The sequence below is a fragment of the Haliotis rubra genome, unplaced genomic scaffold (genome assembly GCF_003918875.1).
Source record: "Haliotis rubra isolate DU_JTF1 unplaced genomic scaffold, ASM391887v1 Scf146, whole genome shotgun sequence".
Taxonomy (NCBI): Eukaryota; Metazoa; Mollusca; class Gastropoda; order Lepetellida; family Haliotidae; genus Haliotis; species Haliotis rubra.
In genome coordinates, this window is record NW_025765403.1 from 122,658 (window position 1) to 149,175 (window position 26,518).

The 26,518-nt window shown below is 40.1% G+C and overlaps 1 protein-coding gene across 3 annotated transcripts in view; it reads right to left on the minus strand.

Annotated features, from left to right (window-relative positions):
- LOC124269620 (long-chain-fatty-acid--CoA ligase 4-like) overlaps positions 1 to 26,518 on the minus strand; it is a 51,696-nt gene that overhangs the window by 14,447 nt on the left and 10,731 nt on the right. For 2 of the 3 annotated variants that reach the window (XM_046704651.1, XM_046704652.1), the window contains exons 2-10: positions 19,082 to 19,240; positions 15,505 to 15,711; positions 15,201 to 15,378; positions 14,268 to 14,374; positions 12,383 to 12,527; positions 11,441 to 11,521; positions 10,166 to 10,235; positions 9,793 to 9,851; positions 9,391 to 9,455 (exon numbers count right to left, since the gene is read on the minus strand). In XM_046704651.1, coding sequence (XP_046560607.1) covers positions 9,391 to 9,455; positions 9,793 to 9,851; positions 10,166 to 10,235; positions 11,441 to 11,521; positions 12,383 to 12,527; positions 14,268 to 14,374; positions 15,201 to 15,378; positions 15,505 to 15,711; positions 19,082 to 19,216 — 1,047 coding nt within the window. In that variant the 5' untranslated portion in view covers positions 19,217 to 19,240. Of the gene's footprint in view, positions 1 to 9,390; positions 9,456 to 9,792; positions 9,852 to 10,165; positions 10,236 to 11,440; positions 11,522 to 12,382; positions 12,528 to 14,267; positions 14,375 to 15,200; positions 15,379 to 15,504; positions 15,712 to 16,529; positions 16,663 to 19,081; positions 19,241 to 26,518 lie in introns of those variants that run through there. The other variant, XM_046704653.1, reaches the window with a different exon arrangement.

Genomic DNA, 26,518 nt, shown 5'->3' on the forward strand with positions numbered 1-26,518 from the left:
GAGTTACATAAGTCTTTAATCTCAGTAACACCCTTATTAAACCAACTAGAGATAAACAGAGAAGAGTTAACAAATTGATGGTTTAGCCACAACGGTTCATGAAGTATTTTCTCATAGTCATGTTGATCAATTTTAAAAGATGATATATACCTCGTCCATGCCTGAAACACATCCTTCCAATAAAGGTTATCCACTTCCTTAGATAGATCACTATTAGCTCCTAATTGAAGTAATGATATAATGGGAACATTGCAAGGGTTATTGCGAGGAGCTCTACAAAGGCATCTTTTCAATGCTGTTATTTTTAGTGAATCGATGAAAGAAAGGATATCTGTCATCCTAATTCCCCCCTCCCGGTGGTCCTTTTTTAATGTTACTCTTTTTATTTTATCGGGTTTCCCATTCCATAGAAAAGAAAAATTTTTGCTCTAAATCTTTAATAAAAGCATTTGGTGGATTAGGTAGAGCTGTGAAGATATGAACCAAGGAGGAAAGAGCTAGAGTTTTAATAACTGTAATTTTCCGATAACAGTTAAATGTCTTCTTAAGCCAATTTCCTAATGTATTCAGTATTTGAGCCATTCTTTTTGTGTTTATGACCCAGAGGTCGATTCAACTTAGCATTTAATACTATACCCAACACCTCAAAGTTACCAGAAACCCAATCCAATATATATTCCTACAGATAATATCTTTACTATTAATCATAGCCCCTAACCATATTGCTTTAGTTTTATCAACATTAATTTTCAATCCAGAGATCCTATAAAAGAGAGAGTGTATCCATAGCTGCCTTTAGACTATCCTCTGTGCCATCCAGGAAAAGCTGAGTGTCATCAGCATATTGGCCTAGTTTATATTCCTTACGGTTTAGTACAATACCCTTGATATCAGAATTCTCACGGATCATAATGCCTAGAATTTCGGCAACAAAAGAAAAAAGGCACGGTGAAATTGGGTCCCCTTGACGACAGCCTCTCGAATTAGGGAAAAAGTCAGATAAGTGGCCATTTTGAATGACACATGAAGTGGCATTACTTGTTAAAAGCGATATCCATTTGAGCATATAGTTGCCAAATCCGAACTTTTTCATAACAGAATAGATGAAAGGTTTTGAAACAGTATCAAAGGCCTTTTCAAAGTCAATTAACAGCAGGAGCCCCTTAATGTTTTGTTTTCGAGTTTCAAAAATAATGTCATAAAGGAGTATGTAATTTTCTGAGTAAAATTGATATTTTATACTTATCCTGACTCATGCTCTTTTGCTTGTCCCCTTCCTCTTGCGAACATAGTGGAACACTTGTATCTCCTTAATTGAAGCTCCCTTCAATGTAAAATCACTAATTGGTACTCACCCACGAGTTACCTCCCCTGCCGTAAGGGCGGGAACAGGTGTCGCCACCCTCTGGCCTCATGCTTCACTCTCTCCTGATTTTGCGAGCCCAACACTTGAATTTACAGGGAAATCCAAAGTGTTATGTGGGGAGGATGGGAGGAGCTAACCTCATGAGTCAGGATAAGTATAAAATATCAATTTTACTCAGAAAATTACATATTTTTCCTTATCCTGACTCATGCTCTCTTCTTGTAGAATCCACACGGAGGTGGTGGGTAAACAGAATACTTTGGATTAATTAGTGATTTAAGTAAGTGATATTGTAATAACCCCTGCGGGAACTTCATAAGGCATTGAGACTTAGGATATTTCCTTATAATAAGCCATAGATATATACACTATAAGTGGGGTATTACCTTACTAATATACTGATATATCAATATATATATATAAACTGCTACTCTAACGTAGCTGTACACTGAATATAACTCAGTATGAGCTTAAGGTTGAATAACCTAAGCTAAATATGTACATAGCCCTAGAACTCCATGGAGTTATAAGCTAGTGAATATATGTATCATATATCTAATAATCTCGTGGGGGTGAATATTAAGCCTCTGAGGGACTGTCAATTGCTGGCGAGGACCAAGGACCGAAATGATGAATGCCAGAGGCGTCCTCGGTGGTGATATCTCTGAGATAGTGATTAGCAAACACCATGTTAGATTTCCAAAGCATCCTTCCATAATTGTATTCAATGAACAGTTACCATGAAGAGGGTGGATGCCAATGCCCTGATTTCATGGGGATTTGATGCTGTTGGAGGGTCCAGTCCTGCTGCCTTATAGGCGTAAAATGACAGTTCTTATCCATATTGATATGGTGAGTGCGAGAGACTTCTGTCTGATTTGTGGCGATAGCGGGATGAACAATCTTCTGGCGATCTTAGCCTTGTTTTGGAAACGGCGTAAATAGATTATGAGAGCTCATTACTGGGCATAGAGATAAGTCCAATGTATCTTGAGATCCAAGAATTGAGGATAAGCGCGAGGGATGTGAAATAACCTGTCTGGTTGACCTGGTAGTTGATTTTTGGCGATGAAATCCCATCTTAATCCCAGGTGCGCTGTCTTTTGATTTTCATCAAACTGTATCCTCTCATAATCTAGAGCATGAATTTCAGATATTCTGGCTGCCGTGGCTAGCGATAACAGGAAGACTGTTTTCTGTGAGAGAAATTCAAGCGTTAATCGATTCAATGGTTCGTAATCCTCACTTGTGAGGTGTCGTAAAACTACATTCAGATCCCAAGCTGGAAGTGGAATTTCGCTTTTGGTCCTCAATCGGAAAGCGCGTAGTAAGGCCAGTAACTCTGGTGTTCTTGTTAATTTAACACCCGTTCTCATAGAAATCACAGAACTAAGTGCGGCAAGATATGTTGACAATGTCGAGAGCCTTTTAAATGTTTGTTTTGCCGTAAGTAACACAAATAGTCTGCCACTTGAGGATCGTAGCATCTCTCGCTGTAAAACCCTTGTTTGTTGCATAATTTTTGAAACTTTGCCACTTGTCATCGTACAAGTTACGCGTTGAGTATCGTAAAGGCAAGCGTGACGCTTTTGCGCCCTGGTAGAATATCCTCTCTTGTTTAAACACATTTTAATACAGTCCATGCACGTGAAGTTTGAATACTTCTGGGTTTCTGTGCACCTGTTTGGTGTGAGGATGTATTAACAGGTTTTTGGCGCTTGGGTAGTTCTAGTGCCGGTTGACCGATATCTTGTATTAAAGGCGGGAAACCACGTTCTCTGGCCGACCAATAGAGTAGTGACCAAAGTGAGTTGTAGGCTCTGCGTTTGGTTGATTTTCTGTAATACTAGAGGTATTATTATTGCTGGGGAAGTGACAGCGATACGCATTGAGGCCTTCCATGAAATGCTTAGAGCGTCTGTTGCCCATGCTTGTGGGTCTGGCACTGGTGACACGAATGTCGGTAGTTGATTGTTGAACCTTGTGGCGAATAGATCTACTAGCGGGCTCCTATTTGCTTGATTATCTGTGCAAATATCTCTGTATTGAGCATCCATTCTGTCGGCGACGGTAGATGTGGCGAGAGAGTCGTCTGCTAGTATATTCCTGGCTCGAGAATGTGGCATGCTTTGACATGTAGATTTAGATCTTGGATTAATTGAACAGTTGAAAGGTTAAATTCAAAGGTTCGGCGATCTCGTTGAGCCTTGTCTGTTCACATAAAGCGCCACTGTCGAGTTGTCGGTATGTATCATCAGGTGCGCATTCTGTAGAATGTTGCTCCAATGTCTTATGGCGTTGATTACAGCTTTCATCTCTAATGCGTTTATGTGGAGTTTGCTTTCTAGCTGAGTCCATAACCCTGATGCCGTCGGTTGGAGAGATGAGCTCCCCAACCTTGGAGGCAGCGTCTACATATAAATGGGTCTTGAATTCCTGCTCTGCTAAACAAATCCCTTCGCAGACATTCGATTTCTTTGTCCACCATAATAGATGAGGTCTGAGATGTATCGGTAGACTGAATGGTTGTAGGTCGTCGAGATGTGTATTGGCGAAGACCTGTAGCGGACGTAACTGTAATCTGCCTATGACTGTCAAGTCTTGGGCTGATGTTAGAAGACCTAGTAAGCTCTGCCATTGTCGAAGTGGTAGCGGTGACAGTAGAGCTGGTGGAATGATCTGTTGGATCTTGAGCCAGCGGTCTTCTGAATGCGACTATACGGTTGAGATTGGTGATAAATCAGTTCCTAGGAATTGCAGATCTTCGCGATGGTACTAGGTCCGACTTGTGTAAGTTTACTAACCATCCCAGCTGTGTTAGTAGCTTTATGATGTAGTTTAACTGTAGTTTGAGATGCTGTGGATCTTGATCTACTTGTATCCCGTCGTCGAGGAAGAGCGCACTGCGTAGCCCTTGGCGATGTAGATAGATAACAATCGGTTTTCGTTATCCTCGTGAATAACCATGGGGCTGATGCTATTCGAATGGGAGTACTTTCCACTGGTAATGTAACCCGTCTAGCGTAAACCCGAAGGTATTTCCTGGATTAGGGATGTATTGGGATGTGCAGATAAGCATCTTGTAGATCTATACTGCCCATGTAGTCCATGGGGCGAATCATCTGCGTAGCTGCGGTAGATGTATCATAGTGAACCTGGGTGGTCTGTTTAAGTAAGTCTTGTTGAAGAAGCTCATGTTGTAAATGAGTCTGTATTTCTCCTTGGAGTTCTTCTTGGGTACTAGGAAAACTGGGGAGTAGAAACCTGGTTCGATGTTTCCTTGCTCTATTACTTCTATGGCCTGCTTGGTTAGGAGTAATGTAACCGCCTCTCTTAACTTTAGTAGTTGTTGTGCCTCTACCTCGAACTTGTGAGGGTTGACTGTTAGTGGAGGCTTGGCCTGTAGTGGGATCACGAAATCAGCGTTGAAGAATGTTGGAGACATAGGTGTCTTGAAGTATTCCCCAGTTTTCCCAGTGTAGTTGAAGGCGTCCACCCACTTGTGGCGGTTGTACTGGAGCGGCTGGGGTGGAAGACTCAGTCGTTCGAACCTGTCTTTCAGCGTTTATAGTTGCGGGAACCTCTGGGTGTCCTGCCTCGTCCTGACCCTCCTATATAGTTGCCATATGGGCGACGAAAAGAATCTCTTCCCCTGGAACTGGCAATCTTCCTGTCTCTAGCTCTTTGTAGGCCCGTGAATTTAGATCTCCCTGAGTATCTTTGTGAAGTCTGTCGGATGACACTGGCTAAGCGTGTCCATCGATTTAATCATCAGGACTTCTCTAGAATCCTTGGTGACTTCTTTGGAGACTGTGTCTATTCCTCCGTCAAATATGGATGGGGAAGACCACGGGGCTGTATATAGTGGAGCTGTAAAGTTCTCACCCCAGTTGCAGGAAGCTAGGAGGCCTTGACTGACGAGCTAAGGTCAGTGCTGCTGAGACAGGCGTCAGATGATCTGTTAAAAACTGCTGGTCCTTCTTTTGCATCAGTAGGGCCGAGTAAATCATTCTGTCATCTTCAGAGGTCGTGTTCCGAAATCTGGAGATAAGTGTCTCATTTATTGTTCTAGATCTATTTAGACCGAAGAACATACGCCTTCGTCATGGTTTCTATCTGAACCAATTTCCGATCATCAATCTTGTAGTACTTGTTCTTGGCATCGGAGATCAGCTTATAGTTCTCATCGATGTCTTGCGCTTTGAAGAAGGGTTCCATATTATGCGTGGAGAACTTCTTGGCGCTGAAATTTGGCAGATGTGGCGTCTGAACCTTTGTGGCTTTGTTAAATGCTGTATCTAGGTTCTGAGGTACCGCCCATGTCGGGTCGATTGGGGGTAGTGTAATAGCATCTGCGTCATCTTCTTTCATCAGATAAGTCTGCGCCTTATTGCCACTCTTGGAAGGTGATGAGAGATCTAGATTATTGACCATCAATATCTTATCTCTGCATCTGAGAAAATAATTCCTCCATCATCTTCCATTCCATCATCATAGATAAGAGGTTGTTGCTCTTCTGATGTAGGGCTGTGTGGCTCTATCTCTATATCGTTTGACGCTTGTGGAGATCTAGTTGTAGGCTTATGTGCAGACCTGTGAGGTGATCGACGTGGTGATCGGCGAGGTGATCGTCTTGGTGATCTATATCGATAGGTTGACCTTCTTGGCGATCTATGGGGGACTGATAGCCAGCGAAGCTCTTGTGTAGTCCTTGCTGATCTTTTAGATGAAGACGATCTGGGTTCAGGTGTCGCTTCGCGAAGCGCCAGCGAAAGCCAAATATCGTCCGGTCCTGGGGAGCGATGATATGACCTTAGCGAAGGCTTTGCGTGTGGTCTGGTGATCAGATTCCATAACTGAGTATGGCCCGAAGAAGGTGATGATTCTTCCCGCCGAAGGCCTTCGCGAAGGCTGTACATCTGGGTCCTTCGTCGAGGTGGTCTGTGACTTCCTTCGCGCGAAGGCTGCTTTTGTCGTGGCTGCTACGTTGACAGATGGTGCCCCTGGGGTGCTGTCTCACGTTGGAGCCGCCGAAGGCTTCGGACCCTGGGATGGCTGCTTCTCCAGTCTATAGTGGCCTTCCATCATAATCATGATCTGTTTCATAAGATCGTTTGGGATGATCTGCGGCGTAGTAGATGGTGCCCTTTCTGCTGTGTTAGCGGTGGGGCCCTCAGCGATCTCGTCTGACATCAGTGTAGAGGCATCAGGCTGCTTGTTGATCTCTGCTGGCGTCACTGTAAGCTGTCACTGGTAAGCTTCTTGTGGCGTATGTCGGGTATGATGATAGGCTGGTCATCGTAGAGGCCCAATTCTGCTGCTGGAGCGATCTCGTCTGAGAAAGTTTCGATGACTTAAGTAGATTTCCCTTTGGAGGAAGGCGGCTGCCCTGGGGTACGAAGTCTGCGTTGAGAAGGCGTTGAGGCCCTCTTGGACTTTGTCTGCGATGACTGGATGTCTGGAGAGGCCGGTCGCTTCTTAGAGGTGACGGACTGCATCCCACGTCCCTCTTCCGATGGGGTCTCAAGCAGAACACCAGGCGGGGAGGGATCACTTTCGACAGCAGTTGACTGGATGGGCAATCCGGCGTATCGGCCATGTCTACACCTAGTTTCGTGACCTATCTGCAACCGCGTCTCAAGGCGCAAAGATGGTATTTATCAAAGGCAGAATTGGTTAAATTTATGCAGTAACTGCAGCGTGAGTCAAACGCACAAGGTAGTACAACTAGGGCATACCATGCGGATCCGCGAAGCGGAAAAAGCGTAATCTACAAATAGTACAGTTTTTCATCAATGTAAAACTAGCTGAACAATCGCGAACTCCATTGAATAAACAGTAGAAATACGATTAATTATTAATGCAAATAACTGAAGGATACTAGCTATACCTTTATAGTAAACTATAAAAGGTAACTAACTAAGAAAACCAAAGGATATAGTGTGTAAGGAGACACAGGCGCTCTCACATCCTGCTCACTGGGCGAAGAAGGAGAGAGTGAAGCATGAGGCCAGAGGGTGGCGACACCTGTTCCCGCGTTTACGGCAGGGGAGGTAACTCGTGGGTGAGTACCAATTAGTGATTTTACATTGAAGGGAGCTTCAATTAAGGAGATACAAGTGTTCCACTATGTTCGCAAGAGGAAGGGGACAAGCAAAAGAGCATGAGTCAGGATAAGGAAAAATCTTATATTTTCACTAATACATCTCCCTGGAATAAAGCCAGTCTGATTTTCCTGTATTAAATAATCGAGGGTACATTTTAATCTATTAGTAATGCAAGCACTAATCAGTTTATACACGGAATTCAACAGAGAAATTGGACGCCGGTTTTTTAGCAGTTTTCTGTCTTTTCCTTGCTTAGGTATACAAGTTATTACTCCCCTGTTCATAGTTAAAGTAAGATAATTATTTTTAAACACTTCATTTATATAACGAAATATCCATTTTCCCAGATCACACCAAAAGAATTTGAAAAACTCTATTGAATATCCATCAATACCGGGACTTTTATCGTTTTTCATAGATTTCAAGGCATTTAGTATTTCATTCATATTTATTGGCTCTTCTAGTTTTTCTGTCAAAGTGCTTGGAAGAACAGGCACGTTAAGTTCAGATAGTATTTCACTGTGGTCTATCTTGTTATCTTTTTCAGCATATAGATCTTGATAAAATTGTTTTGCCTACACAAAATGTCCTTTTCGTCAGTAATTAACTCATCGTCGTCTGACAACAGACAGTTAATGGCTTTACTAGTAAATTGTCTGTTTTCAAGGTTACAAAAATATTTTGAAGGTTTTTCGCCTTCTTCCTGCCATAACATTCTGTTTCTAATTTGGATACCTTTGACCTCTTCCTCTTTGATTTTTTCAAGTTCTAACTTATATGTGGATAGATCAGATAAGAGAGCCTCATCTATATTTTGAAAGTTCCTAATGGATTGTGTCTTCAGTATCAGTTATTTTGGCTTCCAATTTTTAGTTTTTCTTTTTTAATTTCTTAATGTAGGAGCTGTAGGATATTGATTTACCTCTAATATTCATCAACAAAGTTTCCAGAAAGAGACAGTCATCGATATTTAAGAGCAAGTCATTTTCATCAATATTCTTTATATCTTCGGTATAGTTATTAAATGTATATTGCTGTTTGGCTAGTTCTATCTCGGTCCTTACTATTTTTATGTATTCTTTGTCTCGCAGTAAAGAGGTGTTAAATTTCCAGTAGCCTTTTCCTCTTGTGTTATTATTATTTGAAAAGTAAGTGTTATGGTAGAATGGTCAGATTTATAACCAGGAAGAATTTCGGTGTCTACTGTCATACAACCAACATCGTGGGAGACCAAAAATCTAACCTGGCTTGCTGTCTAGGGTTTTTTCCACCAAGTATACTTTCTCGTATTACTATTAAGATCACGCCAGATATCTGTCAAGTTAAGTTGATCTATTTTTTCCAAAATAATATTTCTTGCATTAGGGTTATTAATATGTTTGTAGTTCTCTAGATCTATAGTTGGGTCAAGTACCACATTCCAATCACCACAGAGCACAATTGATTCATTATCGAATGCATCAATTTGATTAAATAGATTTCTATAAAAATCTCAAGTATCTTGGTTAGGGCCATAGATAGTGGCTAGGGTTATTCTTATACCATCGATACTTATGTCAACAATGATGAAATTACCATTCTCATCTTTCTTATATTTATGAATATCGATCTCTCTATCATTGTTAAACAATATTGCAACACCTCTAGAATTTGACCGAAATGGTGATATGATACATTTCAAACCCCATTCATTCCTCATGGTATTCTCGTCTTTTTCAGAGATGTGTATGTCTTGCAGGCATATAACGGTGGCTTTACGTTTTCTCCAAATGTTCATAATCTCTCTTCTCTTTTGTTTGTCAGCTAGTCCCCTACAGTTAGCGGAAACTATTTTAATTTTATTATCCATTTTCAAAGTGAGACATGATATTTAAAAGCAAAACTGTTTTTATTGTTGTCATAGTAAGCATACTGTACCTGGTCCGTGAGAGTAAGAGGGGAGGAGTAGCCGATACAAACACCATGGGCAACACAGGACAGCTCTGGAACAACAACACACGTATCAATATATTACTCACAGGTCACAGGTGAATACAATCACTTTTCACTTGTCCTTGGAATCTTATCTGGGACTGCCAGTGGTTTTCTATGTAAACCACTTTATGACATACTTCAGGTACTTCATACTGTACAATAGTCAATACCAACAGATTTCTCAATTCATGAAATATATTATGAAAGAGTTAAACACTGCGTGTATAAGAATGAAGATGGACAGATTTCATGTTAATTACTGACAACCCGTATCTTATTCAGAAAATCCATGAATTTTATCCAGATAAATTGTCCAAGAAACTCCAAAGAATTACTTCTCCGTACCTGCACTGAGTTCCAACACATGAGCTAAGGGGAGATAACCAATGTAGATGTCTGGTGGTCTGAAATCACAAAAACCAATAACTCATACTGCAAAATATAAAATATTAAAGATAATGCTAAAAAAATTGTACATGCTTCTTCATAAGAATCATCATCACCTTCCTTAGTTATAAATTATGAAAGGTCCCCATGAAAAAGATACAGCATGAAATATTATGTATGCATATATTATGTACAAAATTGCTGGCCCCCCTACCTCCTCTGAACAAAATGGGTGAACCCCCCCTTAAAATCATCCATCACTCACCCCATAGAACATATGAATATAAGCGAGGAGAAATATCTGAACTTCAATATCTGAAGGATCACCTACGCCAAATTTGGTATCCGTTCACACTGGCCAGACATGCCTGCCATCAGGTTGCCATGGCTGATAAGAACACCTGCAACAAAAATATCAGACTTCATGTCGGGCAAAGTTTGTTCAGAACAAGTTCAAAACTAATGCAAAGTGGGAGTCAGTGAGCTGGACTTGATGCTGTTACAAACAGAATTTCATAGATATTACGATCTGTTTGCTTGTAAGTCTGAATCAGACATATATCTCTTTGGTAAAACCTTAGTCCTATGTAAGGGTATGGCGCTGTCGAACCTAGAACAATAATCAGAGCTAATCTGGACTTCATACCAGTGACCATAGGTTTCAACCGGCTGTGAAACACTTTTAAAGGCACATCCCATTTTAGCAATATTCCAGCAATATCACAGCAGGGGACACCAGAAATGGGCTTCACACATTGTACCCTTGTGTGAAATCAAACCTGGGTCTTAAGCACGACGAGCAAACATTTCAACCACTAGGCTACCCCACCACTCTGTCAAATGATGAGGAAGTACAGCACATGTCTCAGGCATGTTACCACTTTGGCAAATTCACACACAATGGCCTGCTTCTAACAACATGTAAATCCAAGCAGTCAGTGTAATCATGACACATCTAAATCCATCTGTTGTCTGGAAAACAAAGACACCTGTGTATTTCTTTCTAAACTTCTTGAGGCTGTCAACATTTTCTCAGCCAAATCCAAAGACCTGAGAGGCGATCTCGAAGTCGGTGTAGTATGGGAGTTAGAATTACCTTAGAGCAAAGATTGTTTCATGGAACAGAGCCCTGCCTGTTTTGGATCATGGAGGTGAGGTGATGTGAAATTGGGTTTTACGCCGTGCTTGAGAATATTTCGCTCTAATGACGACGTGCATGCGTGTTTATGTGTATGTGTGGCTGCTTGTACTAGCCCAGACTTAAGCTGGTGTTATAGTGCTAGCCCACTGAGATACCATGTCGCAGTGAAGCATGAATACCCCACTCAGACACATTATACTGACTCCGAGCCGACCAGTCTTTGGTGTACCCATTAATGCCAAGCGCCAGGCAGGGACCAACAAGTACCATATTTTAACATCTTTTGGTATGACGCGGTCAGGGATCGAACCCGCGACCTTCCACTCTCCAAGCAGACGCTCTAACCACTTCACCATGGAGGCGGTTTTGGATCATGGAGCAGCACTGTCAACAATCAGTGAATTGTATGTGGTCATCAATGATATTGCTGATTGTTATGTGAACCAAAGTCAATAGCTAACTAACCCTTGGGTAACCCTGTGGAGCCACTGGTGTACATGATGACAGCTATGTCTTCTCGACTTGGGTGAGTGACAGGGGTTTGCACTGAAACATATAAACATTGTATATAGCATATTTCAGGAAAAGAAGCAAAGCAACACACATGCATAGATTTCCTTTATCTGTAATTGCTATGGGACATTACAATGACGTAAGGTGGTGTGCATGGTAGTAGTGAGTGAGAGTAAGAAGCTGAGTTTTACGCCGCTTTTAGCAATATTCCAGCAATATCATGGCGGGGGACACCAGAAATGGGCTTCACACATTGTATCCATGTGGGAATCGAACCCAGGTCGTTGGCATGACAAGCAAACCCTTTAACCACTAGGCTACCCCACTGCCCGCATGGTAGTAAGGCAAAAGATTAATATATAATCTATTATGACCTACTGTCCCTAGATTACTGAGAAAAACAACACTATCTAGAACAGTTCAGCTGCATATTTATATACAACATGAAAAATGAATCAATACTACTCAAATGATTTTGAGCAGCTTCTGTACAAATATGGATGACAACTTTCAAACACCCAATAGTGTAGCTGCATGCTCACTCGTCTATCATTGTATAATGCTTTTGTGAATTAATGCAACAGGTTACACCCTCGGGGCAATATGAACAGAGTAATAGTCACCTAAATCCAAATTTTGAGCAGAATTTGTATTTCTAATGTTTCTACTCATCAGTTTGAAGATACCCAAGATACTGAAACCAAGGGATCAGTTGACTGCCTTAAGAGTGAGTGAGTGAGTTTACTTTTACGCCGCACTCAGCAATATTCCAGCTACACGGCGGCGACTGCCCCTAAGAAACAATCTATGCACTATGTTTAGAAAGATTTCGGACCCCAAAAGCAAGATAAGTGAAAAACTGGTACTGTGTTTTATGAGAGAAATGGCACTTACAGTTTTCTGGTTGGGCTCCCATGTACTCCACATCTGTCATACTGAGCACCTTAACCCGACTGGGAAAGTTCTTGACAGCAGGCAGTTTCTTGTCCCCGGTCATCACAATCAGGTGAGTCACCAGAGGGATTCGGTCCATCAGACCCTGGCACACACAACATACACATTACAGTTGGATTGTGGATAATAGAAGCAATGAATAGATCTACAAGACAATCTGGACAGCAGGCAGTTTCTGGCCCCCGGTCATCACAATCAGGTGAGTCACTAGAAACTGGCATACACAGAATAGACAGAAGAAACAAACAGGTGCACAGCAATCTTCTGTATGCATGAATGCCTTTATTTTATTTGAAAACGCTTGCTCTGGAGACTTCTGGAAATCTAAAGGTTCCCCTCTATCTGTCTGTGCATATGTTTATGGGCAAGAAGGACCATGAAATACCCATATAGCAATCAAACACTGCAAATCACAGTGACATTATTCACAGACATGCAATTGTTCGCTTTTATTACTGTCGGTTGTTATACACAGTACTCAGAAATATTACATCCTATAGAACTTTGTTCTGTAAAGAACTTAATCTAGGCCAACAATCCAGTGATTAACAAGACATGGTAATCAATATCTCCCGCCATAGGTTAATGTTTTTTAACTCCATCACGACATTCATGTCCTGAAAACACATACCAAATATGGTTTCCTTATCTATAATGGTTACTGAGAAAATCTGTTCCCATTGGGGATACCGTGAACTAAGTCAAGAAACACATGACAAGGGCCATAAATCTGTAAAGAATTGTAACACAGTTTCCGTTTTCGAAGTCCATCAAGGCATTTGTGTCCTGAAAATACATACCAAATTGTTTCCCTATCCATAACGGCTACTGAGCAAATCTGTCCCCATTAGGGATTCCATGCACTAAGTCAAGAACATTCATAACTACTCGTCTCTTTCCGTAACCTGAAAGAACACTCGTACCCCTCTCGTAGCCAGAAATATTCCCCCAGCCAATCAGAATGCGTGTAAGTAGAGAAGAAATTGGGTCGATATAGTTAGGTGAAATAATTTTCATTTCGGCTTGCATCATTTTTTTCCAGACACTTGAAGTATATTTTAATTATTGCATAGTCCTCCTGGGTTTCCTGAATTTTCATAACGAGGATATATTGACATGATGGTGTAGGAAAGTATTTAAGCATGTTAAACATACCCTTTGAGGTAATTTCCTTGGCGTGGATGCCATGTTTGTTTTCCAAATAACAAGTTACATGCCCTTGAAAATAGTTTGGCGACTAGACCATTTCTTTCTCTCTGCGATATTTGAGCTCAGACGGAGTCAAGTTCAGTAAAATGGCTATGAGAGGAGTACGAGTCTTCTTTCAGGTTACGGAAAGGGACGAGTAGTTGCGAATGAGTCAAGAAATGCATGACAAGGGACATAACTCTGTAACAAATTGTAACAGATTTCGTTTTGGAACTTCATCAAAGTATTCATGTCCTGGAAACACACATCAAATTTGATTTCCTTATCTATAACGGTTTCTGAGAAAATCTGTCCCCATTGGGGATACCGTGAACTAAGTCAAGAAATGCATGATAAGGGACATAACTCTGTAACATATTGTAACATGGTTTCCGTTTTCGAATTCCATCAAGGCATACATGTCCTGAAAACACATTCCAAATCATTATCTATAGTCCTTTCTCGGACGGATGGACAGAGCTCAAACCTATATGCCCCCCATTTCCTGTGAACAACTGCCAAAGTACAAGGACATGCAATTAGGCATGTTGCTAAGCCTGACCATCGAATCCACAGTCGCCTTTTAAAACAAGCAGAAATCCCCTTGGGGAAGTTACAAATGTTGCAGCACTCCTACCTCAAACTTGGACAAAAGACTGTCTGATGTGATGACATGTGTCACCTCCGACTCTGTGATGCCATGGACAATTGCATCCTGTCCTAGCGTGGCATACAACGTCACCACTGAAAACAGCAAACAAAATGTCAGAACAAAATATACTGCAATTTGTTTTTCAAACAAATGCTAATAACTGTCATTAATACTTTTCTTTATTATTAAACATAGGAGAGTTTAAAATCAGAATGAAACCTAAGGTGAAGTGCCCGTGTCTTAATCTAGACCCTTATCTCAAAAACTTAATGAAAGCATCAATGACCAAAAGGACTTTCAAACTTTTAAACACTACATAGCTGTTTTAAACACTAAACATATAAAACAGGACCGATAGCAGGAAGAGCTTACGCTTTATTCTATATGAACTGTGTAAATAAGGTAACAGTAAACAAGAGATGCCACAACTAAGCCCCTTTCCCAGTCTGTGTCCTAATTTCTTGAGCCCACCAGACCAAACTTAGCTGTTACCATCTTCAGGAAATGTCAGAGTTATCTGGGGCTACAACAAATCCACAATGACTAGTGACCACATTAGTGTCAAATTAAATACATAAGATTGTTGACTATGATTCTACCTGGCTTGGATATATTCCATTTTGCATACATCATTTTGATAAATAACACCCAAATTCAAGTGAAAACACTCCATTTCTAAAAAATATATAATGATATATTCCATTCCAGTGATTGCTAATAACAAGTTGTATTCATGAAGGGATACAGTTTGATTTACCGCAAATGAATCGTTACAGCGTTAGTAATATAGCATTTATCGGATAACATTTCCTCAAAATCTTAACTGGACCAAACAGATTGTTACTAGACATGGGCATCAGACTAGCAGCTGAAGTCTCAGGCTTCTTTCCCACTTTCGTCTCTGGCTGATTGAAATACCTGGAAAGTTATACTTGAAGCAGGCCTGTGCTGCAATCATCCACTCGGCACGGGTATCTGCAAATATCACAATGTTCTTCCTTGGTCTCTGTGAGCAAGCCAATACACCACTGCCAAAGTTGGTAGCTCGCTCAAACACTTGTGCATAGGTGAGCCATTTATAATCGCCCAGCAGCACCTGGAATATGCGAAAATCATTTAAGCAAACATCAACATACACACTCGAAAAACTAACAATTCAATGTCCACCTCTATAGCCTTATGAAATTTCACTTAGTTTGTGTGAGAGTAAGTGGTACTGTACCTTCTTGAATACTCTGCCATTGGGCTGGACCTCATCTTCCTCGCGTAGCAGCTCCCGTGTACCGAGACATGGTCCGTCTGTGTGCAGCTGGACAGCCCGCAGGAACAGATGATCTAGAGTGCTGCACTCCGGAAATAGGCTGGTTGTAAGTGTGCTGTTATCTGCATAACGGTAAGGGGACCCATAGGACCCATCTACTGGAGTAGCCTGAGGACAGAAATCATCATCATCATCATCATCATCATCATCATCAACGTCATGGAAATATTGTATGGTGTGAAATACGAGAAAGTGAAGCATGGCAATGCCTTATCATAGTATCAAGCATACACGGTTGAGTGAAAAAATATATCAAGACAAATCATACTTCCATCAGGAAAAGTTGAAGCTGTTAGTTGCAAAAAAGTGAACTGGAGGAGAATTAGCATATTCGTTCATATAAGAGATCTTCAGCAACTGGACACTTTGTCACACATGAAGATTATGAAGATTACATCAAAATTTTCAACTGTACACCATACAATACTGAGACCCCAAACTATAACAATGTAACACCATAAATAGTATTTTATCATTTAGCAGTAACACACACATGGCATTGTGGCATTTTATGTCTCCTATTAACAATAATACATTTCAAAGAACATTCATCTATATCATTACAAACATTATCAATTTTGATAGCATACCAACATGATCAATATCCTAGAAAATGAACTCATTTGAAACTCAATTAAATACAAAACAACCAGTGCACCAGTCTCATGTTAGGAAAATTCTCATTGGACAGATGTTACAAGCTAAGTCATTAAACTAAATCAGAAGGTTGGTGCTGTGGATGGAAAATATTTTTCGCATGTGTGCATGCACACAGGCATACACACACACACTCAGTGGCTTATTTTCTGTAGTCTTCAAAACTGCTCTTCCACAGACCTCTCTTCCACATTACTTTAAAATTTGTAGTCCACAAGGAAATATCACTGGTCCTTCCTGAATATTTGGTCATGGACTAGCAGAATTACCATCATTTCAAAGCCTTGAGATGGAACAAGTCATCTGTCACAGTAAGCCACATATGGGGCTGTAACACAATACCCAGAGCTCCAGTATTACGCAGATGTTCTCCATCCACCATGTAGCACTGTCCCGACTGTGCATCTATCTGTACAATGTATCAAGTGCAGGGAGAGGAAACACCTCCTTCACTGGACATGTGAGAGGTGAACAACTCTGTCGTAACAGTGACCTCACAGGATGCAATCCGTTACTCATCTTCAAACACTTCAGACTAAGCTAAATGATTCGTCACATATTTATCTTGCATGTCCTTTGACTGATTCGGAAGTTCTTAAATTGTTGAGAGATGCTTTGTCTAGATTTAGAATTTTCCCCATCCCAGCAAGGAAACAGAAACAACTATTGGAGATGTGCCAAACCTGTTGCAGTGCTTGTTTTGTAGCAAGTCTCATATCCTAAGAATTACACATATAAAATTCACCCTGTGCTGTCCTGTCCATCTTTTCCCGATATATACTAAGCAGCAAAAGAAACGTCAGTTTGGAATTTTCCTTCGCAGAAACGGATAACTATAAACTCATTTAAATGTTTTGATTGTATATTTTTGACAACATCTCCAACTTTACCTGAGCAAAGACATTCCTTCCCAAACTCAGAAAGGAACCCAGAAAATGGTCTCAAAAACGCAACCTGATCTCGGAGATGGTATGCTGTTCTCCATGTCTTTCATATAACTCTTGCTGCACGTGCTGTTCACAAGGACCAGCCCCATAAAATGCACCCTAAAACCTGGTTGAAACATTCACATTACAACGTCAGCAGGATGCTGCGACGACAGCTCAGAGGAACCAGGTGCTAGGAAGACTTGAACTTGAAGCTGGCCACACTGCACAAGCCGTTGCCAATCACTTCCAGGTCAATGTTCGGACCTTCTACAGGCTGCAGCAATGTTTCCGGGCCACCCACACAACAAATGATCGCCCCCGTACTGGCAGAGCAAGGGTGACCACAAGACGACAAGACCGCCATGTTGTGCGACAGCATGTACAGAATCCTTACATGCAGGCATCTGAAACAGCACACTCGACAGTGGGAACACACAGAAGACCAATCAGTACTGATACAGTACACCGATGTCTTAACAGCGTGAACCTCCATTGCTGTAGACCTTACCCCCTCGTCATCGGTGTGAACGTCTACAGTTTGCTCTACAACACCAAAACTGGCGATACAGGCAATGGAGAACTGTTCTATTCACAGATGAGAGTCGGCACTGCGTATCAACTGCAGATGCCAGAACAAGAATATGATGACGACGTGGCCAGCGTTAATCAGACCAATGTGTTATGGAAAGAGACTCATGGGGAGGTGCAAGCATCATGGTATGGGGTGGAATAGGCCTGAACCAGAGAGTGGGTCCTGTGTTCCAGAACCTTGGTCCAGGGAGAGGAGGCGGCATCACAGCGGTGCGCTACATCGACCAAGCTCTCAGGCCCCACATCATACCACATTGCGCACATCACCAAAACAACATTTTCCAGCATGATAACGCCTGGGCCCATACTGCCAGAGCTACACGGGACTTCCTACAGCAGAACGGTGTCAAGATTATGCAGTGGCCAGCCCTTAGTCCTGATTTAAACCCAGTTGAACAGCTTTGGGATGAAATTCAGAGGAGACTGAATAATGTCATACCAAGACCGAACACAGCCGATGTATTGTGCCAGGCTTTTCTCAGAGTGTGTTTCCAGGTGCCCATGACCTTCATCAATCGATTGGTGCACTCCATGCATAGATGCTGTGCTGCAGTTATTGCCGCTCATTGTGGTCACACTAGATACTGAAGTCAAGAGTCTGAATGGACTGCAAACGTTCACTTAATGTCTTCGAATTGTGGTGAGTTATGCATTGATGTGTCAAGATATTGTACACAAAAAAGTTTTCGATCCGCATATTATGTCCATTTCTGTAATGATTTGATTACAGTGCCTATCTAAGTTTGAATTCGTACTGACATTTTCTTTGCTGCTGAGTATATTAACTCTCATGTTTGAGATGACATGTAGTTCCAGTGTCCTATATCTCAAAACATGGAAAGGGGTTCTGCGTGAATGGCTTTTTAGCTCAGCGTTATAGTTTTTTAATCCTTGCTGCAAGTATGATACATTCCAATATGGCAGTTTGATCAAATTTATTACTGTTTTCCTTACGGTGTGAACATGTGATAAAGCATCTTCTGAAATCAACTTAGACTAATCTACTTACAAATGAGCTCTCAGTATATTCACAACTGAACTATTAGCTTTATTAGATGTTGTCTTGAGTATGATATAGTAGTCAGCTAGAAGGGCAGAAAGGGAAAATTCTGATGCTTCCTGATATTATGAGCTGTAGAAGCTTAGTTCAAAATAAGAGTATCTGTGATGTCACTGTTTTCTTTCATCTAAGAGAATCAAAATAACACACTGTTTACAAACATGCTTTTTAACATGTTGAATAAGAATTTGAATATTGTTCTCATTTGAAATCTACAATTTATCAATGCTTATTGACCTACTTTCATCCTTTTGGATCTGTTGAGGGTGGCCTGTGGTCTGTATGCGATATAGTATGGGATGTACGCCACAACGTCATAGACAAACACCACTGCCTTGATCAGACCAAACACTGCTTGGATAAATACGTCGCCCATACTGTCACCGGATCATCCTCTTGCCTGAAATGGATAGAAAAGTTTAAACTGAAGGAATTCAATCAAATAAAACTTTTATAAGTCAGTCATTCTTACAGATATACATGGCAAAACCTCCAAAGAGTAGGCTAACCACTGAGTGTTAGGGCTGGAGCCAGCTAAGTTTGGAGCCTGATTATAATTGTTAGTAAGAATGTCTGCCTTCTAGATAGAGTAAATACAAAACACCAGCTGGGTCATGTGTATTTACCCTCCAACCCACCAGCTGAACACTCACACAACAATTGTCATTTAAATGTCATACTTTCCAGTGTTTACTGTCAAATAGCTGCTATCTTTAATCAAACACATCACTTACATCACGATCCAAAACTGGCATTTGTAGGCTAGATACAAATCATGGAAACTCACTGATTCTGGAAAGATGGATGAAAAACAAGCAGCAGGGATAGGGAAAGGCAGGGGCCATGGTCCATTAAGCACATTAGAATAAAAAAAATGGCACCATTAAAATTTTGAAATTTATTATTGATACAAGGGCAGTGGCCCATTCTAAATTCAGAATATGGGTCATAATCCAGAAAATGGCCCATTGTCAAAGTGTTCTATCCCAATCCCTGAAGCAGTCATAATTTGCAGCTATGTTAAGCATATTTTGAGGCCAATTTCATCGAACTACTTGACACCGACTCGACTCAGCTTTCATATGACCAGTAATAGCTTTCCAGGAACGAAAAGTGTCAAAATTCTCCTGTCCAGAGTTAAAAATACTTGTGCAAAATTTCAAAGCCATGTTACTTGTTAGGAGGAAGGGACTATGGGATCAATAGCATTTGCTTGTTACAGTATGTATATCACAGGTCTAGTAATTTCTTTTATCTCAACGTGAGAATAATGACACAGATTCCATGTTGACTTCCATGCTTAGTGCTGTGAGTGTAACAATTGTTAATATTATAGACACAGCAGTATTTCCGTATGTATGATCCAGCTTCAAATATGTTCACTCTTGGCTTTAATTGGAGGAGGTACCACTACCACTTGCCGAACCAATCTTAACCTATTGCATTTTCTAATTAGCCAGACCTTTGGAACTTCCCATACAGAAAAAAGGATGATGGTTCTTGGAGAAAAGAAAACCAAAACCCATGTCAGTTTTCTCTTGAACATATCCAACATTGTTTCTTTAACCCTTAGTCTCATGATTCAAGATATTCTTGAAGAAAATATATAATGTTATATCAGTTATGTACAATCCAAGATGAGTTAACAACCATTGACAATATTTCCTGCAAGATAATATGGTAGCATAGTTGTCACGGGTCCTATGTACAGACATTTTGGCCTGACCCAAACATGACAGCTGACAATACACATGAAACCATATACACAGCATTAATCCAGCGCCACCCACATTTATTACATGATCATGATAAGTACGAAGACACTACAACTTGTTGTATATGCTTTGAAAACCAAATTCTGCATATAAAGAGGTACCGGGCAACTGAAACATATTTTACTCTTTTAAAAAACCCAGAAATCTGAAATTGAAATAAGGTAACAGTTTACTTGCAATCTGAGCGGAATGCGTAAATATCAACAGTGCTGGAAAGTATTGTCACCATAACTATGCCACCATTCTGATAGTCACACAATTCACAAATAGTGATTGTTGTGATTGAATGAACCACCAATGATGACCGGACAGATATCTTCTGCCAGTGTTCTCATGCTGGCAATCAAGCATCCAATTCACACCATCAGCATACTTTGGCATTCCACATGGAGTGCCTGCATCAATCCTTGCAGATTTTGAATAGGAGAGTTTCTAGCTTCAACTTTGCACCAAAGATAGTCCTAAAGATGTTCAGTGGGGTTCATAGGGCTCCTTGTGGCATTCTGCAAATGGTACATAGATCATCTCCATCGGTAATGAGCACAGGATGGCAGCTTTCATCAGAGAAATGAACACAATGACATGCCATCATGTTGTTGATTTCTGGGAGACTTCTCTGTGCCAGACGTCAGTGTCCATGACTATCTGTAAGGAAGGTACATATGATTGGACCAGCTGCCAGCTGCCTCCTACTGGTACTGGCAGAGGGTTGGACTCTCTCACTCTTCATTATCAGTGCAGTTCTTTGGCATGGGGCATGGCGTCTTGACTGGGTCTTCCAGGTTTGGGGCGATCCTTTACTTCACTGATAGCTACGTGCTTCCTCACAAGTTGATCAATAGCTGAGTGGTTAGTGTTCCAGTAAGATCTGATGCCGTGACAATACATCCTTGCATCATGCATGCCAGTAACTTGCCATGGTGGATTTTCTGAAAAAGGGGTGGAAATAACCCATTGCCTGACGTTTGAGTCCAGTGTTTTTTTCTGTCGGGCAAGCAAATTTGTATATCACACTGTACCGGTGTCCAGTTGACCTTCCAATGTTAATTATGTTGTTTATTTAAAAATCAGCAGGAAACAGTCGGTAAAGTAGAAAAATTATCAGGGCAAGTAACTTTACATGTGCCACTGTACTGTGAGAACACTATCAATTTTAAAGTTATTTCCACTGTACATGAAAACAAGACCGCTGACTTTTGAAATGTGTGAAGGCCATGTTTTACATCTGCATCCTACCGGTAGTATGTATTCTAGGGCATGATCACATGTTTGGAACAAAATAGTAAAAACTGCCCTTGGGTTCAGGTGGTGTTTAATAAATGCTCTTGTGTATTAATAACCAGGGCATAACACCCAGACAGCCAATATATCACAGAATGAAAGCTCAATCAAATATTTTTGGACTGAATGATTCAATTCATCCCATCCAATAAACATCTTATAAAATTAATTTTGAAAGCTAATTTAGCACAATGCAATGCAAAACTATCTGTGCAAACCTGTTACATGAACTATTTAACTGCTTCAGCCATGTGCTATCTTGTAACCATTCAATTTGTACACATGGCATTTAACATACTCAACAGATGGTGTTCAAAACAAATTACGTTTCCAAGATATTTATGATTTCATCAACTGGTTAGTCTTTCTGAATGCAGAGGGATGCCCTCATAATAATTTCAGCTTAATATGAAAAATGTATAGGATAAGAGCATTTGTAGGCAGGGTTTTCACTCCTTGTGAAGTGACGAATTAGTGTAGAAAGAATACTGCAGAATTTGAAAGTCATCTTAATAGGGCCTGTAAGTCTCGCAAGGCGCTACTTCCAATACTAACCTGGTTCCCGGCTACCTTTGCGAGTGCGTACTTGTGATATGAAAACAAGTCCAAGGGCCACTCAGTATTTGATTTCAGGGGTCCTTACTGCAAATATGAGGTTCTTGTGAAGTGACGAACTAGAGTAGCATACTGTCAAATTTGATAGTCATTTTAATTCCAGGACTTAGAAGAAAATTATTGTGCATCCCTTGGGATGCAAGCCTTTATTTCTGTGCATCCATTCTATACATTTGTGTTGAGGATAGCGTTGGGAATTGGTTGAAATCTCACAATTTTACCAACGAACAATCATCGGAAAAAATTGGTTAGCGTCATTTTTCAGATTTTCCTATCCAGGTTGTTACTGCAGAAAAGTATAACATGTTGCAACTTGCTACATTAAAGTTGAAGTGATGACTAATATATCATGAACATAAACTTCCTGGAGTCTTAGAGAAACATTCAGTCATGACTTTTCAGTTAGTGAAGTGAGTTTTCTAAGAAATAAACATGTTTTCAGACCCTGACTAACTTCTAAGATATGTTCCATTGTCAAGTATTTCAAAGACTAAAACAGTAGTTCCAAAATCGCTTTATGTTCGATTAAGAGAAAATGTGATCGATTGCTTGGTCGTTTGGTCACTGCGACCAATCTTCAATTATTTCAATTAATAGGAACACCACTAGTAGAGGATGCACATTTTTGCGTCATAAATACCCTCATATGGATGATAACTACAAGATACTTTACAAATGCATCAACGAAGCCATTTTACTTATTTCATTGTGAGAATGTTAAAAGTATCTATTTGAGCTTGATACTGGTATATGCAGACACAATGAAAAACAATACCATGGCCAGAAATAAACTTCAACAGTGACACACAACAGGTTTTCCTTCCTGGACCTTTGTTTAGTTGTGTGTGATGCTATCACTTTCAGCAGCGTTCGAAATACCGGCCTGCCTGACCTGCCTTGACCGCCTGGGACGGGTTATTTTCAACATAGACTACCAGATTCTCAAATTCACTTGCCCCACGGTCGGGTTAAAATTTAGATATGTATATGTAGATATTTTGTGGGCACTCCCGGCAGGTAAGGTTTGGTCAGGGTTTTACATCTAAACCAGCCCTTTGGTCTGGCTGAAATGTTTGGGAGTTTCATACCCTGCTATCAGCATGATCAGTAGTTAGTAAACTAGTACACTGTATACAATGGTATACATTACAAGAAGGTACTGGTAAACAGGGACATATAGTATCTGTATCATGAGGATATTCAGTGCTGTAAAGCAAGGACATTTACACGCTGTGTTAGCATGATGAGTTAAAAACGCTTCAAGGACATAAAACAGTCATGCTGGGGTGACAATACTTTAGGATTGTGTCCCTGTCCCAAGGGCAAATAACACTCCAAATCTCTGAGCCATGAAGTATTTGCTTCAAGACTTTTATCACAAACTCATTTCTTTACTCAACAAAACTGATTTGGAGAGAAATGCAAACTTTATGACATACTTAACCATTACAATTTTCTAGAGAGATGGTTGAATGGAGCGGAGTGGAGTGGAGTCAGTAACATCCAACTGAACCTATAGAAAACGGGATGTCATGTACAAATGATACATTATCCTACTATTATGATTGAAACTGAAATCTGACATAAAGGTTCCTGAGAGACCTCATATACATTATCACACAAAAGTGTGTTGACAGTGAAACTTCATCAATGGTTCAACATCAAATTTATAAGATCTTTTTTGTCACTATAGTCTGTTTGCAGTGAAAACGTACCGATGAATTTCACTTTAAGCAAAAAATTAAATCGGATAAAGTGAAATTAAGATTGCGAATCCTCATAATTATACCTTGCCAATTGAACATTTAAATCTCAGAATTGTATTCAACTTAGGATAAAAGTTGTTTAACAAATGATCATAGTTTCAAATCGCTGTTATTGTTTTGTATTACAAGGGGGTATGCACATTAAATGAAACACAGAGAACCAGTAGGGTTGGTCTAAGTTAACACTCATCACATACCGCACATGCAATTGTTTCACTTTTCCAACTAATTCGCTTACCCCCTTGTAATGCAAACCAATAATAGCGATTTGAATCTATGATCGTTTGTTAAACAACTTATATTCTAAGTTGAATAAATTCTGAGATTTACATGTTCAATTGGCAAAGTAAATTATGAGGATTCGCAATCTTAATTTCACTTTATCCGATTTACTTTTTTGTTTAAAGTGAAATTCATGGGTACGTTTTCACTGCAAACAGACTATAGTCCTTTGATCATGATAATGAAAAAATAATTTAGTGAATAGAATTCCACATTTTAGTCATTTTTCACAATTCCTATCGATACAATGACCATGTCATGACTATTTGTTGTGACTATACGTTTTATAGGGTGTACCATAGTTCCTTCATTAACAACATGATTATACATATTTCTCTCACCTACTATAATTTCATGGTGTTTCAATCCTGACAATGGTCACAATAAAGTTGCTATGGTATGTTTAGTTGTGTTGAATGGGTCGTTGTTGCCACAGTTACTACACATATGCACCCCAGGTGTGTTTCTGTATACACAAATGTACCCTAAACTAAGTCAAAATACAGATATGTACCCGGTGTAACAGGCCAAACTTTCCCCCTGGCCAAACCTTCACGGGGGAAACTTTGGCCTAGGATAAACTTCCCTCCCCTAGGCTTAATCTTACCCGGGAAAGAATGCCAAACTTTCCCCATTGAATGAACTTTAAAGGCTAAGTACTTCTTTCCCACCATTGCTTTTATATCAAAAGGGGGAGATTCTGGCTTAACTAGTCTATTTCTTCCCCAACCTTGTTTTCATGTTTATGTCCGTCTTGAAAAAGTCAGAAATGAAAACAAGACATAGCTATTCACGTGAACACATTGATAAGATATTCATGTTGATGTCAAGTTTCATTAACAATTTTCAGGTCATCTTCTTCTTCATATATAACATGTACATGGTTCCCATTTTGTTTCAATAGCCTTATATAAGGTGAGATTAAAAGGAAAAGCAAGCATAAAAGCAAAGTATCAAAAGTATGTAAGAGCATGTATATACAGTTAATCAAATGATGCAGATGTCATGAAACAAAGCATGAATCTTTTGCATCATTTATCTTCCTATATATCAATAATGATCAAATAATCATGAGGTAGACTGACTGACTGAGTTTGGTTTTACGCCGCTTTTAGCAATATTCCAGCAACATCACAGCGGGGGACACCAGAAATGGGCTTCACACATTGTACCCATGTGGGGATTCGAACCCGGGTCTTCGCTGACGAGCCAACGCTTTAACCATTAGGCCACCCCACCGCCCCTCATGAGGTAGAACGTATCAGGATTACAAAGTTACTTGGAGTTACTAGGACAGGTACAGAAATATATGTAGTAGACACTTTAGCTGAACAGGAAATAGTTTTGTATCAATATGCATCTCTGTGACATGAGTACTAAAATATAAACAACCACTGGTAAAAATAATCATGAACACAACACAATTCCAAATTATTAAAAATAATAATTCATTCACCAAAAGTGATTATGGATTAGTAAACAAGTTTATGTGAATAATGTTTATACATAACATTTCTACATAAGTACAACAAATATTAGATAATAAACATCATGATTAGAGAGCAAGCAACCTGTGTATATTACATCTTATTTACCCATCAAATGTGTGATTGAATGTTTACATCTTATGGTGACATGATTTGGACAGATGAAGAACTAATGCAATGTGTCTTCATAGGAATGGCGGCAGGAGCAGGATGGATTTAGAGATATATGCCGTTCAAACATGTATGCATTCAAATCACTACACCCAAGACAGAGGCAAGAATGGACTATTTGGCAAAACTGCATACCAAAATTTAAGTAAAAACTATTGTTAGTTTCATGTTTGTAATAACGTGTTCTCCACCTTTTGATATAAAAACAAGTGTGGAGAAGGAGTAGCCTACCTAGGCCATAATCTCCCCCATTTTCATTGAAAACAAAACAAAATATCCTAGTTTGAACGGGGGTGTGTGT